At 37.4% G+C, this 16,489-nt stretch overlaps 1 protein-coding gene across 1 annotated transcript in view; it reads right to left on the reverse strand.

Moving 5' to 3' along the window:
• The window catches only part of NGEF (neuronal guanine nucleotide exchange factor), a 73,935-nt gene extending 57,717 nt beyond the window's left edge, over positions 1–16,218 (reverse strand). Inside the window, exons 1-2 of the mRNA XM_081330113.1 lie at positions 16,007–16,218; positions 2,207–2,546 (exon numbers count right to left, since the gene is read on the reverse strand). Coding sequence (XP_081186239.1) covers positions 2,207–2,474 — 268 coding nt within the window. The 5' untranslated portion in view covers positions 2,475–2,546; positions 16,007–16,218. The remainder of the gene's footprint in view (positions 1–2,206; positions 2,547–16,006) is intronic.
• Positions 16,219–16,489: the final 271 nt, after the last annotated feature.

Raw genomic sequence — 16,489 nt, forward strand, 5'->3', positions numbered from 1 at the left:
GGCAGTAAACAACATTATTTCTCCTACTAACATTCTTCCCCCCCCCCCGAAAAGAGCAATGGCTTCCTACTGGCAGGAAAGGTGAATATAAATCATAAATAATAAATCTAAAAAAATAAGATCAGAACTCCTTTCCAAAGAAAGCAAATGCCCACTTTTGATGGTATAGTAACAGAGCCTAATTCAATTTTGTAAACAAACAATATTTCAACATACTCAAAATATTAGCTAAAAGATAAAAAGCTCACCCATTCTTACTGTCTGTCCATTTTAGCCAACGCTGCAAGAAGTAATTCCCCATTGGTCAATGATTTAGGTTTTATGGGGGCGGGCAGTAATCCACTGAGATTGGAAGGTTGAAATTTACTCTTTCCTAGTTTGAATAAATATTAACTGAGAGAGAGAGAGAGTGACAGAGAGACTCACTGCCTCCTAATGAAGCCAGGAGTTCTGGAGAACGTAGGGATTCCTCTTCAGCTTTTTAGGTGAACAAACACTAGTTCAACAAAGAAACAGCAGAGAGTATGCAGGACAGCACAACTTGAAGGCTACACCCTCCATCCACTGGAGAGCAGGCTTTTTCCCCAAATAGATTCTTCTACGGTACCAGACTCCAAAAGGGTTGTGTTGTTTTCAATTGCAATGACTCTGCTGAATGCAGGTCAGAGGCTTGGTGCAGTGAGTCTCTAGAATCCAGGTGATTCAGTGAGGAAAACTGCATGGTTTCCTGTCAGCCTACTGCCTTGACATGTCTGCCTTGCACACAGAAAAGCTTATTTCATCCAAAGAGACTATATTCAGGACAGGAATAGAATATTAAGTAGTAGATTTTAGTTTTAGGCTGTCTGCTTGCTGTATTGCAGTGAAAGAGAGATCTACACAGAGATCTGCCATAGGAATAAGATGAAATAAGGGCCTGGTCATTTATCACAAATGATAGAGGAAGTCTTCAGCTTATGACCACCACTGGGACCACAATTTCTGTTGTAGCTGCTAAGTGGGTTTTTACAATCTTTTTTGCTACAGTTGTTAAATGAATCACTGCAGTTGTTTAGTGAATTAACTGGTCATTAAACAAATCCAGTTTTGCCCGTTGATTTGGCTTGTTGAAACTAGCTGGGAAGATTACAAATAGCGATGATTCTGAGACACTGCAACCATCGTAAATACATGCCAGTTTGCAAGAGCCCAGATTTTGATTCACACGACTGTGAGACTACAGTGACAGTCGTAAGCCCAAGAACTGGTCCCAACTCCCTTTTTTCAATCCCGTTGTAAATCTGAATGGTCCATAAACCAATGAGAACTACCTATATTGTCATATGGAGCAAGAAGATGAACCTCTGTCCCAAGGAAGGAAAAAACACGTCACTTCTTAGGGGGCCTCCTCCCTCTTTTGGAAAAATAATGGACTTTAAGTGGGCATCAGAGCAACACTTCTTGGCAGGAACGAAAGCATTAGTTTGATCTAGTCGTGAAGGCACCAGGCTAGAAACTAGAAAACTGTGAATTCAAGTCCTGCTTTAAGCATGAAAGCCAGCTGGATGACTTTGGGCCAGTCATTCTCTCAGCCCAACCCACCTCACAGGGTTGTTGTTAGGGGGAAAATAAGAGAAGGAGAGTGTATTTGATATAGTCACCACCCTGAGTTGTTTATAAAAATAATAAAGTCAAGATATAAATAAATAAATGAATGAATAAGTAAATCGCTTTGAATCACTGAATTGTGTACATAAATGTTAAATACAATAATTTATTTGTGGTGTTGAGAAGCAGAAATCCATATGGATTTGAGTTACTTATCACCCAAGTTTTTAAAATTATATTCTATTACGCTTTTGAAGATTAATTTGTATGATACCATTTCTACTTTGGAGTAAAGATATAGGCTTCCTCATTTGTATTAAATATTGTGGTAATTTCTTTTCCTTCATTTGTGGCAGGTTTGGCAAAGTAAATTAAGACTTAAATAAAAATTATCAGATCTTGCCATGGTTGGCTTTCTCTTTTCAAACCTCTTTTTTTTGGTTGCCCTTTCAGACTTAACTGTAACTTGATACCCAACAGATGTCTGAAGGGAGCACCCATATTCTAGAGTCCATGTAGACTGACATTGTCTTGTTTCCCCTGCTTTTCCTATTAGTACCCATAATTTTTAATCTCAATGGGAAAAGAAGTAAGGCTATCCACTTAGGTAGCTACTTACCTTCAAGACGTTCTGTTTGAACTTCTTTACTACTCCTTGCTTTCTTTTTGTTTCGAAGTCTGATAGAACGGTAATATATGGAATTTCTTCGAATAGGAATGTAATGTGTCTTTGGTTCTTTCTCGGTCTTACTGTCAGATGCCTCAGAATCATCATCAGAGATCAAGTCCAGACATGATATTGCCTGTGGAGGACTATCCTTCTGAATACCATTGGCTGATCTCCCACGATGGTGTCGTCGTACCTCTTCCAGTTCTTCTTTCTCCATAGCAACAATTTTTATTCTTTAATAACAAGGAAGCACTCGAGCAAGTTTTGTACATTCCATCAGATCTCTCAGCTTGAGAATTTAAAAAAAAGAGAGTACAATATTTTATATGAAGAATAAATTTTTGCTTGATAACAATTTAGAAATTGATACTCTTCTTAATTCTATACCCCTTTAAGATCATTAAACAGTTTGACACATTGATTGAAAGAAGGCTCATTCATAATGCTTTCAAAACATTCATCTGGATATGATTCACAGCTATCTTAATCCAACAATCTGCACTACTACGAACTGCATTTACATGGAAAAGTTATGTATTAACACTGCAATTTAGCTTGGATTTCAATAGAATTTAGTTTTTAAAATGGAAAACACTACAAATAATATTTTAAAATATTCAAGCACAAGGTCCTTGAGGAAACACATTTCTGATCTAGGATTATCTTTAACAATAAGCTAAAGAGAGGCTGGAAATAGATTTTTAAAAATAGGTAGCCAGATTAAAATCCTAAACCAAAATTTTGTTTCCCAGAGTTTCTTCTCTTATGCCATGTCCCTCTCTTCCTTCAGCAAAGTTAGATGATATACAATGTACTGGTACAATAAGTCAGCCTAAGCAATAGGGAAGTTTGTTTTGACTAGGGTTACCAGAAGTCCAGCAAAAGAGAGCATATCCTCCTTTTTATCTTTATGTCCTCTGTCCAATAGGCATAGTCTTAAAATCAAATATTGTCCAAGCTTTCTCTTCATGAGCAGCTTTTCTTCACAACAGCACTGCTGTAATAAGGGCTAAGGCAAGTTAACAAGCTCCCTTTTGTGACCTTAATTAGATGATTTCTACCCTTCCTTTCCCAGCCTGTTCTACTACCTGAAATTGACTAAACCTTAATCAGTTACTGGCTAACCCTCCAGCACATTCCTGCCGTTAAAAAACCAGTCTTTCTGATGTTGGAAAATATACTCTCACATGCATATAGATCTAAGTACTTTTGGAGCAGTTTTGTACTGTAATTTTTATCACAGATGCCAAGAAAGTTAAACAATGTGTCTTCCTCCCCCATCTCAGCTTGTCTTCCTTTCCAACTGTCAGTGTCCCCTTCAGATGTCCTGTTCAGATACCTGGTAACCCTACCTTTTTCTAGTTAACCAAAATCATTAGTAGCAATAATTGTAAAATCCCAATATCAAGGATTAGAAAAAAGCCTTTACTTCCAGATGCACTTAATATCTTTACAGTATGCATTAACCATTAATGCCTTGTTTATTAATTTTTTTGCCGTCCATCTCACAATATTATGCATTAATATAAATACTTTCAGATGTTACATCAAATACTAATTGAATTAATTATAGTTAATTAATTGAAAATATGGTTTCAGATTGCAAATATATGAAGATGCTATTCCCCCACCCACCCACCCCCATCCTCTCAGAACTCATAAGGTCCTTCCGGCTGCTATAGTGGATCTGCTTCGGGAAGCAGCGAGCTAAACACAATTTATCAAAGCACATACTATGCCAAACCATAGCTAGCACAAACTGTAACTTCCAAACTCACTTCAAATTAAGGTTAATTTTGCTGCCTGATCACAAACCAAGGAGATTTTATTATTTCATCTAATGTTTATATGTCTGTTATCATATTTATTAATACTTTGCAAATAAAGGTTTCATCTTCAGTAATACTTTGCTATATTTCTTCCCATTCTGGAGTCAAAAGAAATCATGCTGACCTAAATTGGGCTAACACTCCCCCCCACACAGTGCCCTCAATGTACATCTAGAATGGGGCTATACTATGCCTGTCAGTCCTTAAGATAGATCAGACTAAGAAGCCAATGTTTATATACTAATTTTATTGAAACAGCAGTTTTACCAGGATCTTGCAAATCTGGATGAACTTTCCTCCTCCCTCACTGAATCAGCCAGAGGTCTCCCTGAGCCTGTTTTGTTTTTGTTTCTTGGCATGGACTCATCCTGTGCCTGTCTGATCATTGCCTTGGTAGCAGCAATTCCTCCTGTCTTTCAAGGCTATTCCCAAAAACCTCTACAGAGATCACTCAATTAAAATAACGTATTAAATGTTTAGAATGAATATAGAAAAAGAAGTCTAGATTATTCATCTCTTGCTTCAATGCTAAATATTACTTCAGACTGAATGCACAAAAGATATCAGTGGTATGATTTAACCATTAGTAAAACAAAGATGAAAACTTTTGAGTCTCTCTTTCTCAATTTCTTCAAATAAATAGTTGAAAGCTGGGGAGGGAGAGAGCCTCAAAATGCCAACCAAAGACCTCTACAGTGTAGGTATTCCTCAACTTTCAACCATAATTTCTGTTGCAGCATCTTCACCTTGTTAAGTGAGGTTTGCCCCATTTTATGATCTTTCTTGCCACTGTTGTTAGGTGAATCACTGCAGTTGATAAGTCAGTAGCACCATTGTTAAATGAATCTGGCCTCCCCATTGACTTTGCTGGTCAGAAGGTTGCAAAAGGGGATCACCTGACCCCAGGACACTGCAAGAGTCATAAATATGAGTGAGTTGCCAAGCATCTGAATTTTGATTACAAGACTGTGGGGATGTTGCAACAGTCATAGGTGTGAAAAATGGTCACAAGTCACTTTTTTCAGTGTTTTTATAACTTCAAAAGGTCACTAAACAAACTGTTGTAAGTTGAGGACTACCTGTATATTCAGCCTCAAGTGAATTATGCATTGTGGAAGGGAAGGTGAAGGAGAGAATCGGACTCTACTTGGTAGAACATTGTTTGATCATGTTTATGTAGTTGCCCATCTCAAAAATGTGTTTCTGGGTGGCAAATAAGTAAAACAACAATATTTGCTTAACTGTTTTTAATCTTAAACAATTAAACACAGATACATAAGCAGTTAAACACAAATGCAGATTTTAAAAAACATGAAAAAACAAACCAATATCTTACATACAGTGTAACAATCCTATGGGATTTCTCTGGAATTTTGTGGATATTTCATTTATAAATAAATATTCTTTTATTCCAAGAGGAGTAGTTAGAAATGTAATCTGGGTGGCCTTTCTCACTACTTATTGATAAGACTACTAAGGAATAAGTCAAGCTTGCCAACATTTTCAAAATCAAGCACAGGCTCCTGGTTATTTCATTATGATTTCCAGAGTAGCATAATATGCACTGTTTGTTTTGCTCTTCCCTCCCCCAAGATACACATTTGGTCCCTGAAGCCCTAAAGAAATAATATTTGTACATTTGATAAGATAGATATCAATTAGGTGCAACACTTCTATTCACATTGGCTCCACATGCCTCTTCATGAAAGTGTCAAAAAAGCTGCATTTTATGTTCCTATTAACAATCCATGGTCTTTCCTGACTTGCACATAACCACAACACAAAGATGCCATAGAAACTACTTTTTTCTTGCATTCCATTGTTCCCCAGCAAATATTTCAGGCAGTCCTAAGTCAAACATTGCTAGTCAGTTCTTACAATAATGCTTTCCCCTTAAATTAACAGCAGTTTTACCATGTATACAAGGTGATGTGCTTCACCAATCATTTCAGGCAGTATATTATGCTGGTATCCTTTATACCACCTAAAGAACTAGTGAATAGGAAGAGCTCAGAATGTGACTTAATTCCAGGTAAGCCTATATTACAGCACAGAGACTTAAACAAGAAAGCATCTATTCAAAGAATGTAGCAGATAGCCACAAATCCCGCCTTCCTTTTTTTCTAGCCAACATAAACCATATAAAATGTTTAGCTAAATTGTTCCTTGCAGTCCTATAAACACCTACTCAGATGTGAATCCACTTGAATTCAGGGAGGCTTTTGCTCAAGGAAGATGGAAGTAGAGCTGCAATCTTCTTAAACTGAATTAAAGAAAACAAATAGAATCAGACAACTTTTTCACAGCTTCTGAAAAAAAATGTATCCTTCATCTTCACTTTCCTTGTTCCTCAGTATCATGCTTTACCAAAAGTAGCTGGGCTTGCTCACCAATTTCTTTATTATATTCCTAACTCAAGCAAAGAACAACCTTCCGAGTTCTTGTATATAACAATCCAGAATTTCAGATGGGAGACAAGTAGCTATGATTATTAAACTGTGGTTTAACTGTAATTTGACCTTTGACCTTAACTGGCAGCCCAACAAATAAAATGGATAACATGAATATCAAGTGACCACATGCAGAAGAAGCCACTTAGAGGAGAAATAAAAGAAAAAACAAATAGAACCTGGTAGAAACAACATTAAGCAATTCAAATTAAGTTTACTGTTTTTGTTTCTGTTTTTATTGAGAAGGGTTTTCCTAAAGGGTCAGTCTTTGGCAGTTTCAGAAAATCCACAATACTCAATAGGTATGCAAATATAGTCTCATAGCAAATTGCACAGGGAATGGGAAATCGGAGAGTGCATCAGTGTTATATTTTTCTGAAAGTATTTGTGCCGTTCTGACAGTTTGTGTCACCGACACATAAATTCTAAATGAATTCCATGTAAAAATTATTAAGTTAGATGGACAGAAACACCAGAGAGGGGCATTGTTAAGTACTTTAATTCAGAGTCTACTCAAGGGCTACATAATTGAAGAGGAGATTTTTACTGTTATTAAGTGGGGACTAGCTATAAACATTTTCAGATGTCCAAAGGTTAATAGAATGCTTCTGTAAGCGTGTAATCTGTTTCAAGGAATGAATGTTTGTCAAAAGAAATAAAAAGAGCTATGTATAATCTTTTGCTTCTTCCCACTTTATTACATGGAAGTGTTAGGAGAAACTGAATGCAGAGTTAGTTAAATTTATGGTTTGTGGTAAATGTTTAAAAATTGTGTGTAATAAAACAAGAAGAGATAGGACCAGGAATGCATGGGCACCAAATGAATTGGAGTGAATATAAAAGTAATATGAAATAAGTCATTGGGGTAGTTTGATCACATGCTGAAAATGATTTACAAAACTAATATCTGAAGGAAGGGTTGAGAGAAGGGGAAAATGACCACATGATTAGACTCAATTTTACAACTCTTTTTTTTTTGGACAGTGATAAAGTGAGTCACTGCAGATTTTAATGGGTATTTTTTGCTTTTTTGCTGCCAGAAAATGGCAAAAAAGCATTGCAAATCTTGGCCATGCGACCACAGAATGCTGTAACTCATCGTAAATGCAAGCTGGTTACCAAGGGCTGAAATATGATCAATGGAGGGAGGGCGGCAATAGTAACTGTGAGGAAGGTTCTCTCTCTCTTTTTTTTTTTAAGTCCATGATAACTTTGACTGGTTAAACAACCAGTCATAAGTTGAGGGCTATCTGCAGACTATGCTCTAGAGCCACTCCTTATCTTTTATGTGCTGGGAGTATTGACTGCCAGCCAACAAGATTGCAAGCTGGATGCGTGCCACAGTCCAGTGACAAGCAAACTCAGATTGAACTTTAAGAAGAAAATAATCCTTTTTACCAATATTTTAAAACTTGGCATAGATCAAAGCCAAGAATCCAATAAAGTGAGATAGAATACCCAGCACAACAAAAAAGCAAAAAAAAACTATTTATCTATTTAAAATATTTATATCATCCCCATCCCCATGTTCTAACTAACTTTGGGTGGCTCACCAACATGACAGCTGAGGCCTGAAACATTCTTAGGGAGTAAGGCTAAGAAATCAGCCATGCTGTATCTCTGCCCAATACATAACTGGGACAGCTTATTCTTCAACATTGGCTCTGCTGTAGGCTTGCTTCACCTGCTTTCTGCTATTAAATTTTCATCACATGCCTCTGTTTATGACTGAGTTGCTGAATTTTACACTTGGAGAGGCTGTCATGGAGTAGGCAAGCACCCTGGGGGCTTGTAGGAATTTCCTCAATTGCAGTAGAGTCATTGGTTGCACCATTACTTGAATCACTCACACCAAGACTGTTTTCCATAGGTGCCCCTGCCTCATCAAATGACATGTCCAGCAGAGCCATGACATTATCTGCCCCTAAGAAATTATTATATAAAACTTACAGTTGCTAAGTCATTGAAAGTAAATACTGATTGGTGGTTCCCATGCAAGTAGTCCTTGATTTACAACCACAACTGAGACCAGAAATTCCATTGCTATATAACATGGTTATTAAGCGAGTCAGACCTGATTTTGATGCAAGCTAGATGTTACAGCCAAAATAGTTTGTTAGTTCATATTCTCATCCAGCAAGATGTTAAGCATCAGTATATTCTGGCTCCCATTCTATTTATAATCTATGTGGTCTCCATGGTGCTAGCAGTGAAGTAAATGGAATTTCATCCTCCAAAACTAAATGCAAACCAATAGCCATGCATTTATGTACTGATGCATTTTCTGCCTTCTCAGCAACTCTTGTGGAATCTCCTCCTGTTTAGGGGGAAAAAATCTAACTACTAATTGTACAAAAATGAGGGTGACAGTCTTTACTGAGAGATATGTTAGGCATAAACATAAATGATTAATGCCTGGTAATAGTACAGTTAAATACAGTCTTTCAAATGGTTTAAGGTTATTTTTCAGGCATCAGCTCTGGAGGAAGCAAGCATGGTCTATCTCAAATTCTGCATAGAGAAATTTTGTGGTTCAGTTATTGCAGGCCAAGATTACACTGACTTGTTAAGTTGTTGCACTATACATGCCTAGATATCCACACTTATTTTTTATGACAACAAAATGATGAAATGTACATTGTAGTGCCATTGTGTTGCAATGTCACATGGATATACATAAAGGATAGAGTCTGTATCATAGCATTGTAACACACTTGCTCCCTTGCTACTTACAGGCCCATTTGTGTAGGAGAGAAACTGGCAGAGTCAGGGGAGGAATCAAGCAAGGCATCAGTTTAGAATCTCTACATAGTCACAAAAGGACAAAGTCCAACCCCCTCTTGAATGCTATTGACCCTTATCTAGTTTTACACAGGTGCAAACTATTAGATTCTGAGCACAGGCTTGAGCAATAAATCAGCAATTTTGAACCTTCACATGCGAACCTGGTTGTTTGTGCCTGACAATTAGTACATGTAGATTTCACACACATCTCCAAGGTAAATCTCCCCATGCTTATGATTTGATTTTTCCTATTGAGGTCCTTATTCTTGTCACAGACCTCATACTGTTGGGTTTGGCCCAATGTTCAAACCTATTAAGGTAATTTTGAATTATGATTTTTGTCCTCGAAAGTATTCCCTTAGCTTGCTGTCACTTGGAAATCTGGTAAACATTCCTACATTCCTTCCACTCCATAAATTCTTTATAAAGATGCTAAATAGCACAGGATGAAGGATTAAGCCCTGGGGGGATTCCTTCTCCATACTTTGCTCCAAGCTGCTGAAACACCATGCTTAAGCTACTTTTGGTTACAGAAGTTTAATCAGTTGCAAATGCTCTGAACTGTAATGCCATTTAGCTTATACTTATCCATCTTGCCAATACAGTTGTCATATCATAATTTATCATAAATTTATTGAGCAAATTTTGATGCATCTTCAGCATTCCTTGGACTATTAAACTAATCACTCTGGTGTAAAAAGAGATAAGGAATTATTCTTGATTATCCCATGCTGGTTCCTATTACTAGCAGTGTTCTTTTCTAAATGTTTATAGTAAATCAAAACAAAATAAAAAATGCAAAAAATTTAGATAATCTATTTACATAAATGTACATAAGTACATTTTCATATACTTATTTATGAAATTGCACTTTACACCATTTTTTCCTACTTCATACTTTTTTGTATTAATACTTGGATCAATTAATTACCTCTCATAATCTGGAAAAATGAAATGCCTTGGTGGAGCAGTGGGCTAATGCCTCCTTAAGTAACACCAGCTGCCTGCAATTAGTGCAGGTTCGCATCCCACCAGGCTCAAGGTTGACTCAGCCTTCCATCCTTCCGAGGTAGGTAAAATGAGGACCCAGATTGTTGGGGGCAATAAGCTGACTTTGTAATAATGCCGCTTGGGGTTTGTGTGAAAGCCCTAATAAGCAGGCATATACATAGAATGAAGGCTACTGCTAAGCTTGTAAGCCGCCCTGAGTCTTCGGAGAAGGGCGGGATATAAATGGAATTAAAATAAAAAATAAAATAAAAAATAATGTTTTTAAAAAAGTATGAATTTAGTTGATTTTCATTAAAATAAGAAGCAAAAATCCCCCTTTTTCATGTCCATATCTTTTCTCAGTTCAATAGTTCAATAAATATAGTATTATTTTCTAAAAGAGACAGGGCACATGTATGTTTTCAAATTTAAAAAGTATTTGTGATTACTTTAATTGTATTCGTCATTATTCCTCAAGCTACACCTGTGCATATTTTTTCTTCAGGATTTCAGGAACTGTCTACAAGAATTCAAAGTATGAATTGTTATGTTACCTATCACCCTGTCCACACCCTGATGACAGGAGAAAAAAAAACACAGCTAGGTTTTCAGTTGCATAAAACATGTACTGGCAATTTCAGGTTCCTTCCTCTTACTTACAATAAGGAACTAATTGCTCACTGCTGTTAGCTTAAAACTGCCCATCTAATTTCTGTTTGTTTGTTTGTTTTGTTCTTTCCAAATGCTCTACTAACGTTCAAGGCTGCCATGTTCATAGCTGGATTGGTGTATATACAGTTACCAGTCTCATAGCAAATATCAATGAGTAATATCAAGTTCCTGCAGGTGGACACACGGGGCAAATATAATTAGAGACACAATGTATAGTAGGGCTGCCAGATGAGGGGTGTAGAACTTTGGGAAAACACTAGAAGGTAATAAAAGAATACTGAAAACTTGTTCAGTGATCCTTTTCAGAGGAGTTCTGAGATTAGCAATGTGATTGATTAAAAAGTCAAATTAATGAATCAAAAGAGAAATATATTTTACATGGCTTTACTACTGAATCTGGTAACTTTGATATCATCTGATCTTGACCTATATGCCTTCCCTGTATTTCTAGAGCCTGGCATACCACCAACTTTATGTACTCAGTTTAGTCCCCAAGCAATGGTTTGGTGAGGACCAAATCCCTTCTACCATTCTCATGGTATCCTCTAGGGCAGGGGTGGGGAGGTATGGCTCCTTTACCATCTGTGAACTTTAACTCTCAGAATTCCTGAGCCAGTATGGGTCTGGGAGTTGAAGTTCACGGATCATAAAAGGGCCATAGTTCCCCACCCCTGCTCGAGGGCATGGGTGTCCAGCCTTTTGGCTTGCCTGGGTCGCATGAAGAGGAATTGTCTTGGACTGCATATAAAATAACAAACATCCTTAATTTTTTTTATACAGTCTTGTGGGACTGCATTACTACCTCACCAGGGCCACATGTGGCCCATGGGCCGTGGGTTGGACACGCCTACTCTAGGGCAATGCAGACTCATGACATCATTATTGCATGATAGTGGCATTCAAAGAGATTCTAGGCGAATCCTACCCAATTTAAGTACCCTCAAGACTTAACTTAGCCTTAACTCTCAAAATTCCTCAGTCAGCAACACTATGTGTAAACATTTGGGGATTTGATTTCTGCAACCAAGTTTAGGGAAGACTGGTTTAGTGCAACTTAGCTCCTGTACGTATTTTGTTTTCTTTAGAAGTTTTCTTCTCTCGAATGGAATATATTTTTAGGCAATCATTTTAAGTGAATCTGTTTACTTCTAAATTACTACAAATACCTGATTGGCAACATGAAACAGATTTAGCAATATCAAAAAATGAAATTTGGTGTATTATTCCACACTAGGTGAAGAACACTGCTTCAGGCTATGAAGTGATACTTCTTTCCCTGTCCAGTCAGCAGATGTCAGAACAATATGTCAGGATGTTTTGCTTAAGACTCAAGAGCCAGTTGCAGCAACCAGTGAAACAAGTTGGGACTTAGATGAAATAAAGTACATTTTTCTTTCTTTTCCATCTACTAAATTTAATTATATCCTCCCTACATCAAACAATTCCTCCTGCATTATCCAGTTATAGGTCAGAGATCTGCCAAAGCTTTATCTATTATATAAATAAAATGAATATGTCAGTAGCAGACTAACATTTTTCTTAAAGTCAAAATGTATAGAGCCCAACTTTGGCATAAAAAAGTTCATATCTGAATTCTGTCTTGTTTTTAATTCCATTATTCTTTAACTCATTGGTAAAAGCAGCAAAAGCCTATTTATAAAAAACTGCATAGAAAACCTATGAGAAACACCTTTGTTTTTAGAAGGAAGGAAGGAAGGAAGGAAGGAAGGAAGGAAGGAGGGAGGGAGGGAGGGAGGGAGGGAGGGAAGGTCTTGATCCTTGGGCAACTGAGTTCCAGAGGGTGCATTTTTCAACAGGAAGTCCTTGGGGAAAAAGTCAGAAGTTTATTATTCACCTGAAGCCAGCGGTTTTCATAATAGTACTTCCTCAAGTGATCTTATAGCAGTCTGACTCATGCTACAAGAGGCACAACCTCTGTAGCTAAGTTGTAAGCCATTTAAAATGTTAAAAGCAGTAATCAGAAATAACACTGAATACTTTGCTCTCCCTATTCTATGAAACTGAACACTAGTTCACATGCCCAGGTAATGTAATAAAACTTTAATTGAACTATCAAAGCTCATGTGGAAACCTTTTAATATATACAAAAGCCCTCTTGTTTGGATAGTTCTCCTATAAGCACGGAGATCAGAACCTCAGTGATGTTACTAGTGCAACTTGGAGAGGGCAGGGCTACTTGCTATTCAAAATGTTGAATGCAGGATTGCTAGGGATACTGGAAATTAGTTCAATCTTCTGTGCAGAAGAGAAATACATTACTACAACATCTCTGACAGATAGTCATCCAGCTTTTGTTTCAACACCTTCAGCCAAGGAGACTTCCCCATTCTCTGAAGCAGGTTGTTTTACTGTAACATCTGAAAGGATCTACTATCTTATGATGACCTGTAGCAGTGAACTAGGCTCACAAATATGAAGCATGGATGAAATTGGGCAGACAGAAAGATATGTAGGAGAAAGTGGTGTGAGAGAAAGGGACAAAAATAGTGGTAAACGAAGCAGAAGATGCTGCAAACATAATAAAATATGTAAGACCATGAGCATCTGCAGAGGACATGGTAGGGGCAACTGATGACATGTGCATGATGACATCATTATGCAGAGTGTGATTTGTGTATTTGCATCAGATGTGAAGCAAGTACATAATTGCAGCTTTTGCATGATGTGCATGTTTCATCATGTTGACATCATTACAATTTGTTATGAGTGTTGCTATGTAAGATGGAAAAGCATGGGTGAGAAACAGGAGAAAAAGATAGCTGGCAATGTTACCTACTTGTTTAGATTTCTGCATGATAGCGTAATTGTGCCCCTTAAAAGCAAGTCTAAACATGTTCATTTTAAAAGTATTCTGGCAAACATGAAAACACAGAGTTGGCTGAGCTCCAAGGAAAAACAGATTATTTAAAACGCTCTATCTGAATTTCATTTATAATATGTACTGTAATTAATAGGATATTTTTTATACGGCCATCCATCTTCATTGCCACAACTTTGGTATGTTCACAACAATAATCCCCCTCTCAAAAAGAAAAAAAGTAAAGTAAAGTAAAAGAGGAACCTTGTGCCTCAAGCAAAGCTTTTCAGTATATCAATTTACAGTATATAATCCCTGGACTTAACCTAAGTGTTTCCAATGCTTGGGGGAAGAGCTAGTTTTTCCCAGAGTTTTATTTATTTATTTATTTTTATTTTAATTCCATTTATATCTCGCCCTTCTCCGAAGACTCAGGGCGGCTTACAAGCTTAGCAGTAGCCTTCATTCTATGTATATGCCTGCTTATTAGGGCTTTCGCCCCCCCCCAAGTGGCATTATTACAAAGTCAGCTTAATTGCCCCCAACAATCTGGGTCCTCATTTTACCTACCTCGGAATCAACCTTGAGCCTGGTGGGACTCGAACCTGCACTAATTGCAGGCAGCTGGTGTTACTTAAGGAGGCATTAGCACCACTGCTCCACCAAGAGTTCCAGAAGAGTGAAAGTTTGGAGGGTCTCTGGACCAGAAGGAAGGGTATTCCATGGGGCACTGACTGCTGCAGAAAAGACACACTTGCTTGGTCTCATTAGAAGGCAACATTTGAGGGACCTGGAGCAGGCCTGCCCTATGCAACCTGGGGGAACAGGCAGACACCTTCAGGGATGATTCCACAAATAACCTGGACCCATGCCATGCAGGGCTTTAAAGGTGATAGCCAGCACCCTAAATTGCACCTGGAAAGAAACTAAGATTTGTGCAACAGCTATGGTAGGCAATGTGCACAAACCAGGGGGTTTGACACTGCATGAGTTATGCATTATAATGTATGAAGGGTTTTCAAGGACAGCTCCATATAGCGAGTGTGGCAGTAGTCTAACTGGGAAGCATGAGTGGCCATAAGCTAGGCCTCCCAGTCCAGAATATTGTCAACTAATCTTGTGCAGATGGATACATCTGTTGACATTTCTGTTTTGGTTTCAAACAGAGTACCTTTAAACTTGTGTATTTCTTTTGCATTACTTAGGATTATTTAAATGTGAACATTAATGGGTGTGGACTGAAATTATTCATAGAGTTGTCAGAACAATAAATTCTTGGTATGCCTTTATCCCAACCTGTTAACTCAGTAAAGTTTCAGTATTTACATACGGTATGTGTACATCCATACCTATCAAATTTAAAGTGAATAATATTTTAATAACAGGAATACATGCTTAGTCAAAGTAAGATGCTGACTTACAGGACTGATGAATTCAGGGTGGTTTTTCCAAGTTCAATGAAAATATACAATTACACTATAAGTTTAAGAGGTTTTGATTTTTGACCTTTTAACCATCACATTTGTGTTTACCATTGCCTTATATGCAATTTCAAAAATTATTTTTCCTTCATGAATGCAGTCTTCTTCTCTCATATAGTAAAAACGCTGCTTTTCTAACAAAGGAGCAACTTTTATTTCTTTTGCATACGAGCATGCATGCGTGCACACATGCACATGCAAACTGACTCTTTTAAAAAATCACAATTCTCATTTTAGTATATTCTTATAAATGATGTCAGAGCATGCCAGATGATTTAGGAACAGGGGGTGCTTTTTTGTTGTTGTTTGTTTCTGGGCAATCCAAAGATTCACATTGGGGAAAACTTTCTTTTGGGAGGGTGTGTGGGGGGGTCTTTTTAAAAGAACTTCCAGGTCAGTACTTCTCAATCTCATCAACTTTAACATATGTGGGCTCCAATTCTACACAACTTAAAGTTGCCAAGATCGAGAAACACTATTCTAGATGGATGACTAGATTAATCAATAATCAATAACTATCACACAACCATTTCACCTTCTCTGCTGTAACCAATATTCTATGGTAACAGAGAATTTGAAAGGGTAAGTATTAAAAAGACTAAAAACTAGAATATAACTGGCTTCTTTTCCCTGACACAGTCTGAATTTCTAGACTTGTATTCTTCTTAGCTGTCTGAGATTCCACTCTCATTTCTCCACAATAGAGACAGAACATTTTCACTTACCTAGTGTTGCTGTTTAAGCCGCTTCCTCTTTCAGCCTAAATCTTCTACCAACAGCTTTTCACCTACAGTTGCAAATTCTATTCGCTCTTTAAAGTGATTTAAAGAGCTTACAGTGAAGTTCTGAGGCCTGGACTGGGAAAATCCTTTTTTGAGAACAGCAATGACCTTCAGTCAGAGCACCTGTCATCAGACTCTATGTGGTTGGAACAAGGTTTTACCAAGACACTGTTTACTTTGTTTCCAGAGTCACAGCAAGCTTGATTTAAAGCAACAGGTTTCTTTTATTCATTTGAATACAAACACAATGCCAAGCGTCATTTGTGCTGCTTAAGGGTTTAGTCATCAGGCTTTGTCAAGCCATTGAAATAATGTCTAAGTGAGCACCTAAAGCCACTGTACTGACATGTGAAGACTGAAAAGTGACTGAATTAAATAATAAAGGGATTCTTATCTATCTATCTATCTATCTATCTATCTATCTAT

This window comes from Vipera berus (assembly GCF_964194415.1).
Source record: "Vipera berus genome assembly, chromosome: 5".
Lineage (NCBI taxonomy): Eukaryota > Metazoa > Chordata > Lepidosauria > Squamata > Viperidae > Vipera > Vipera berus.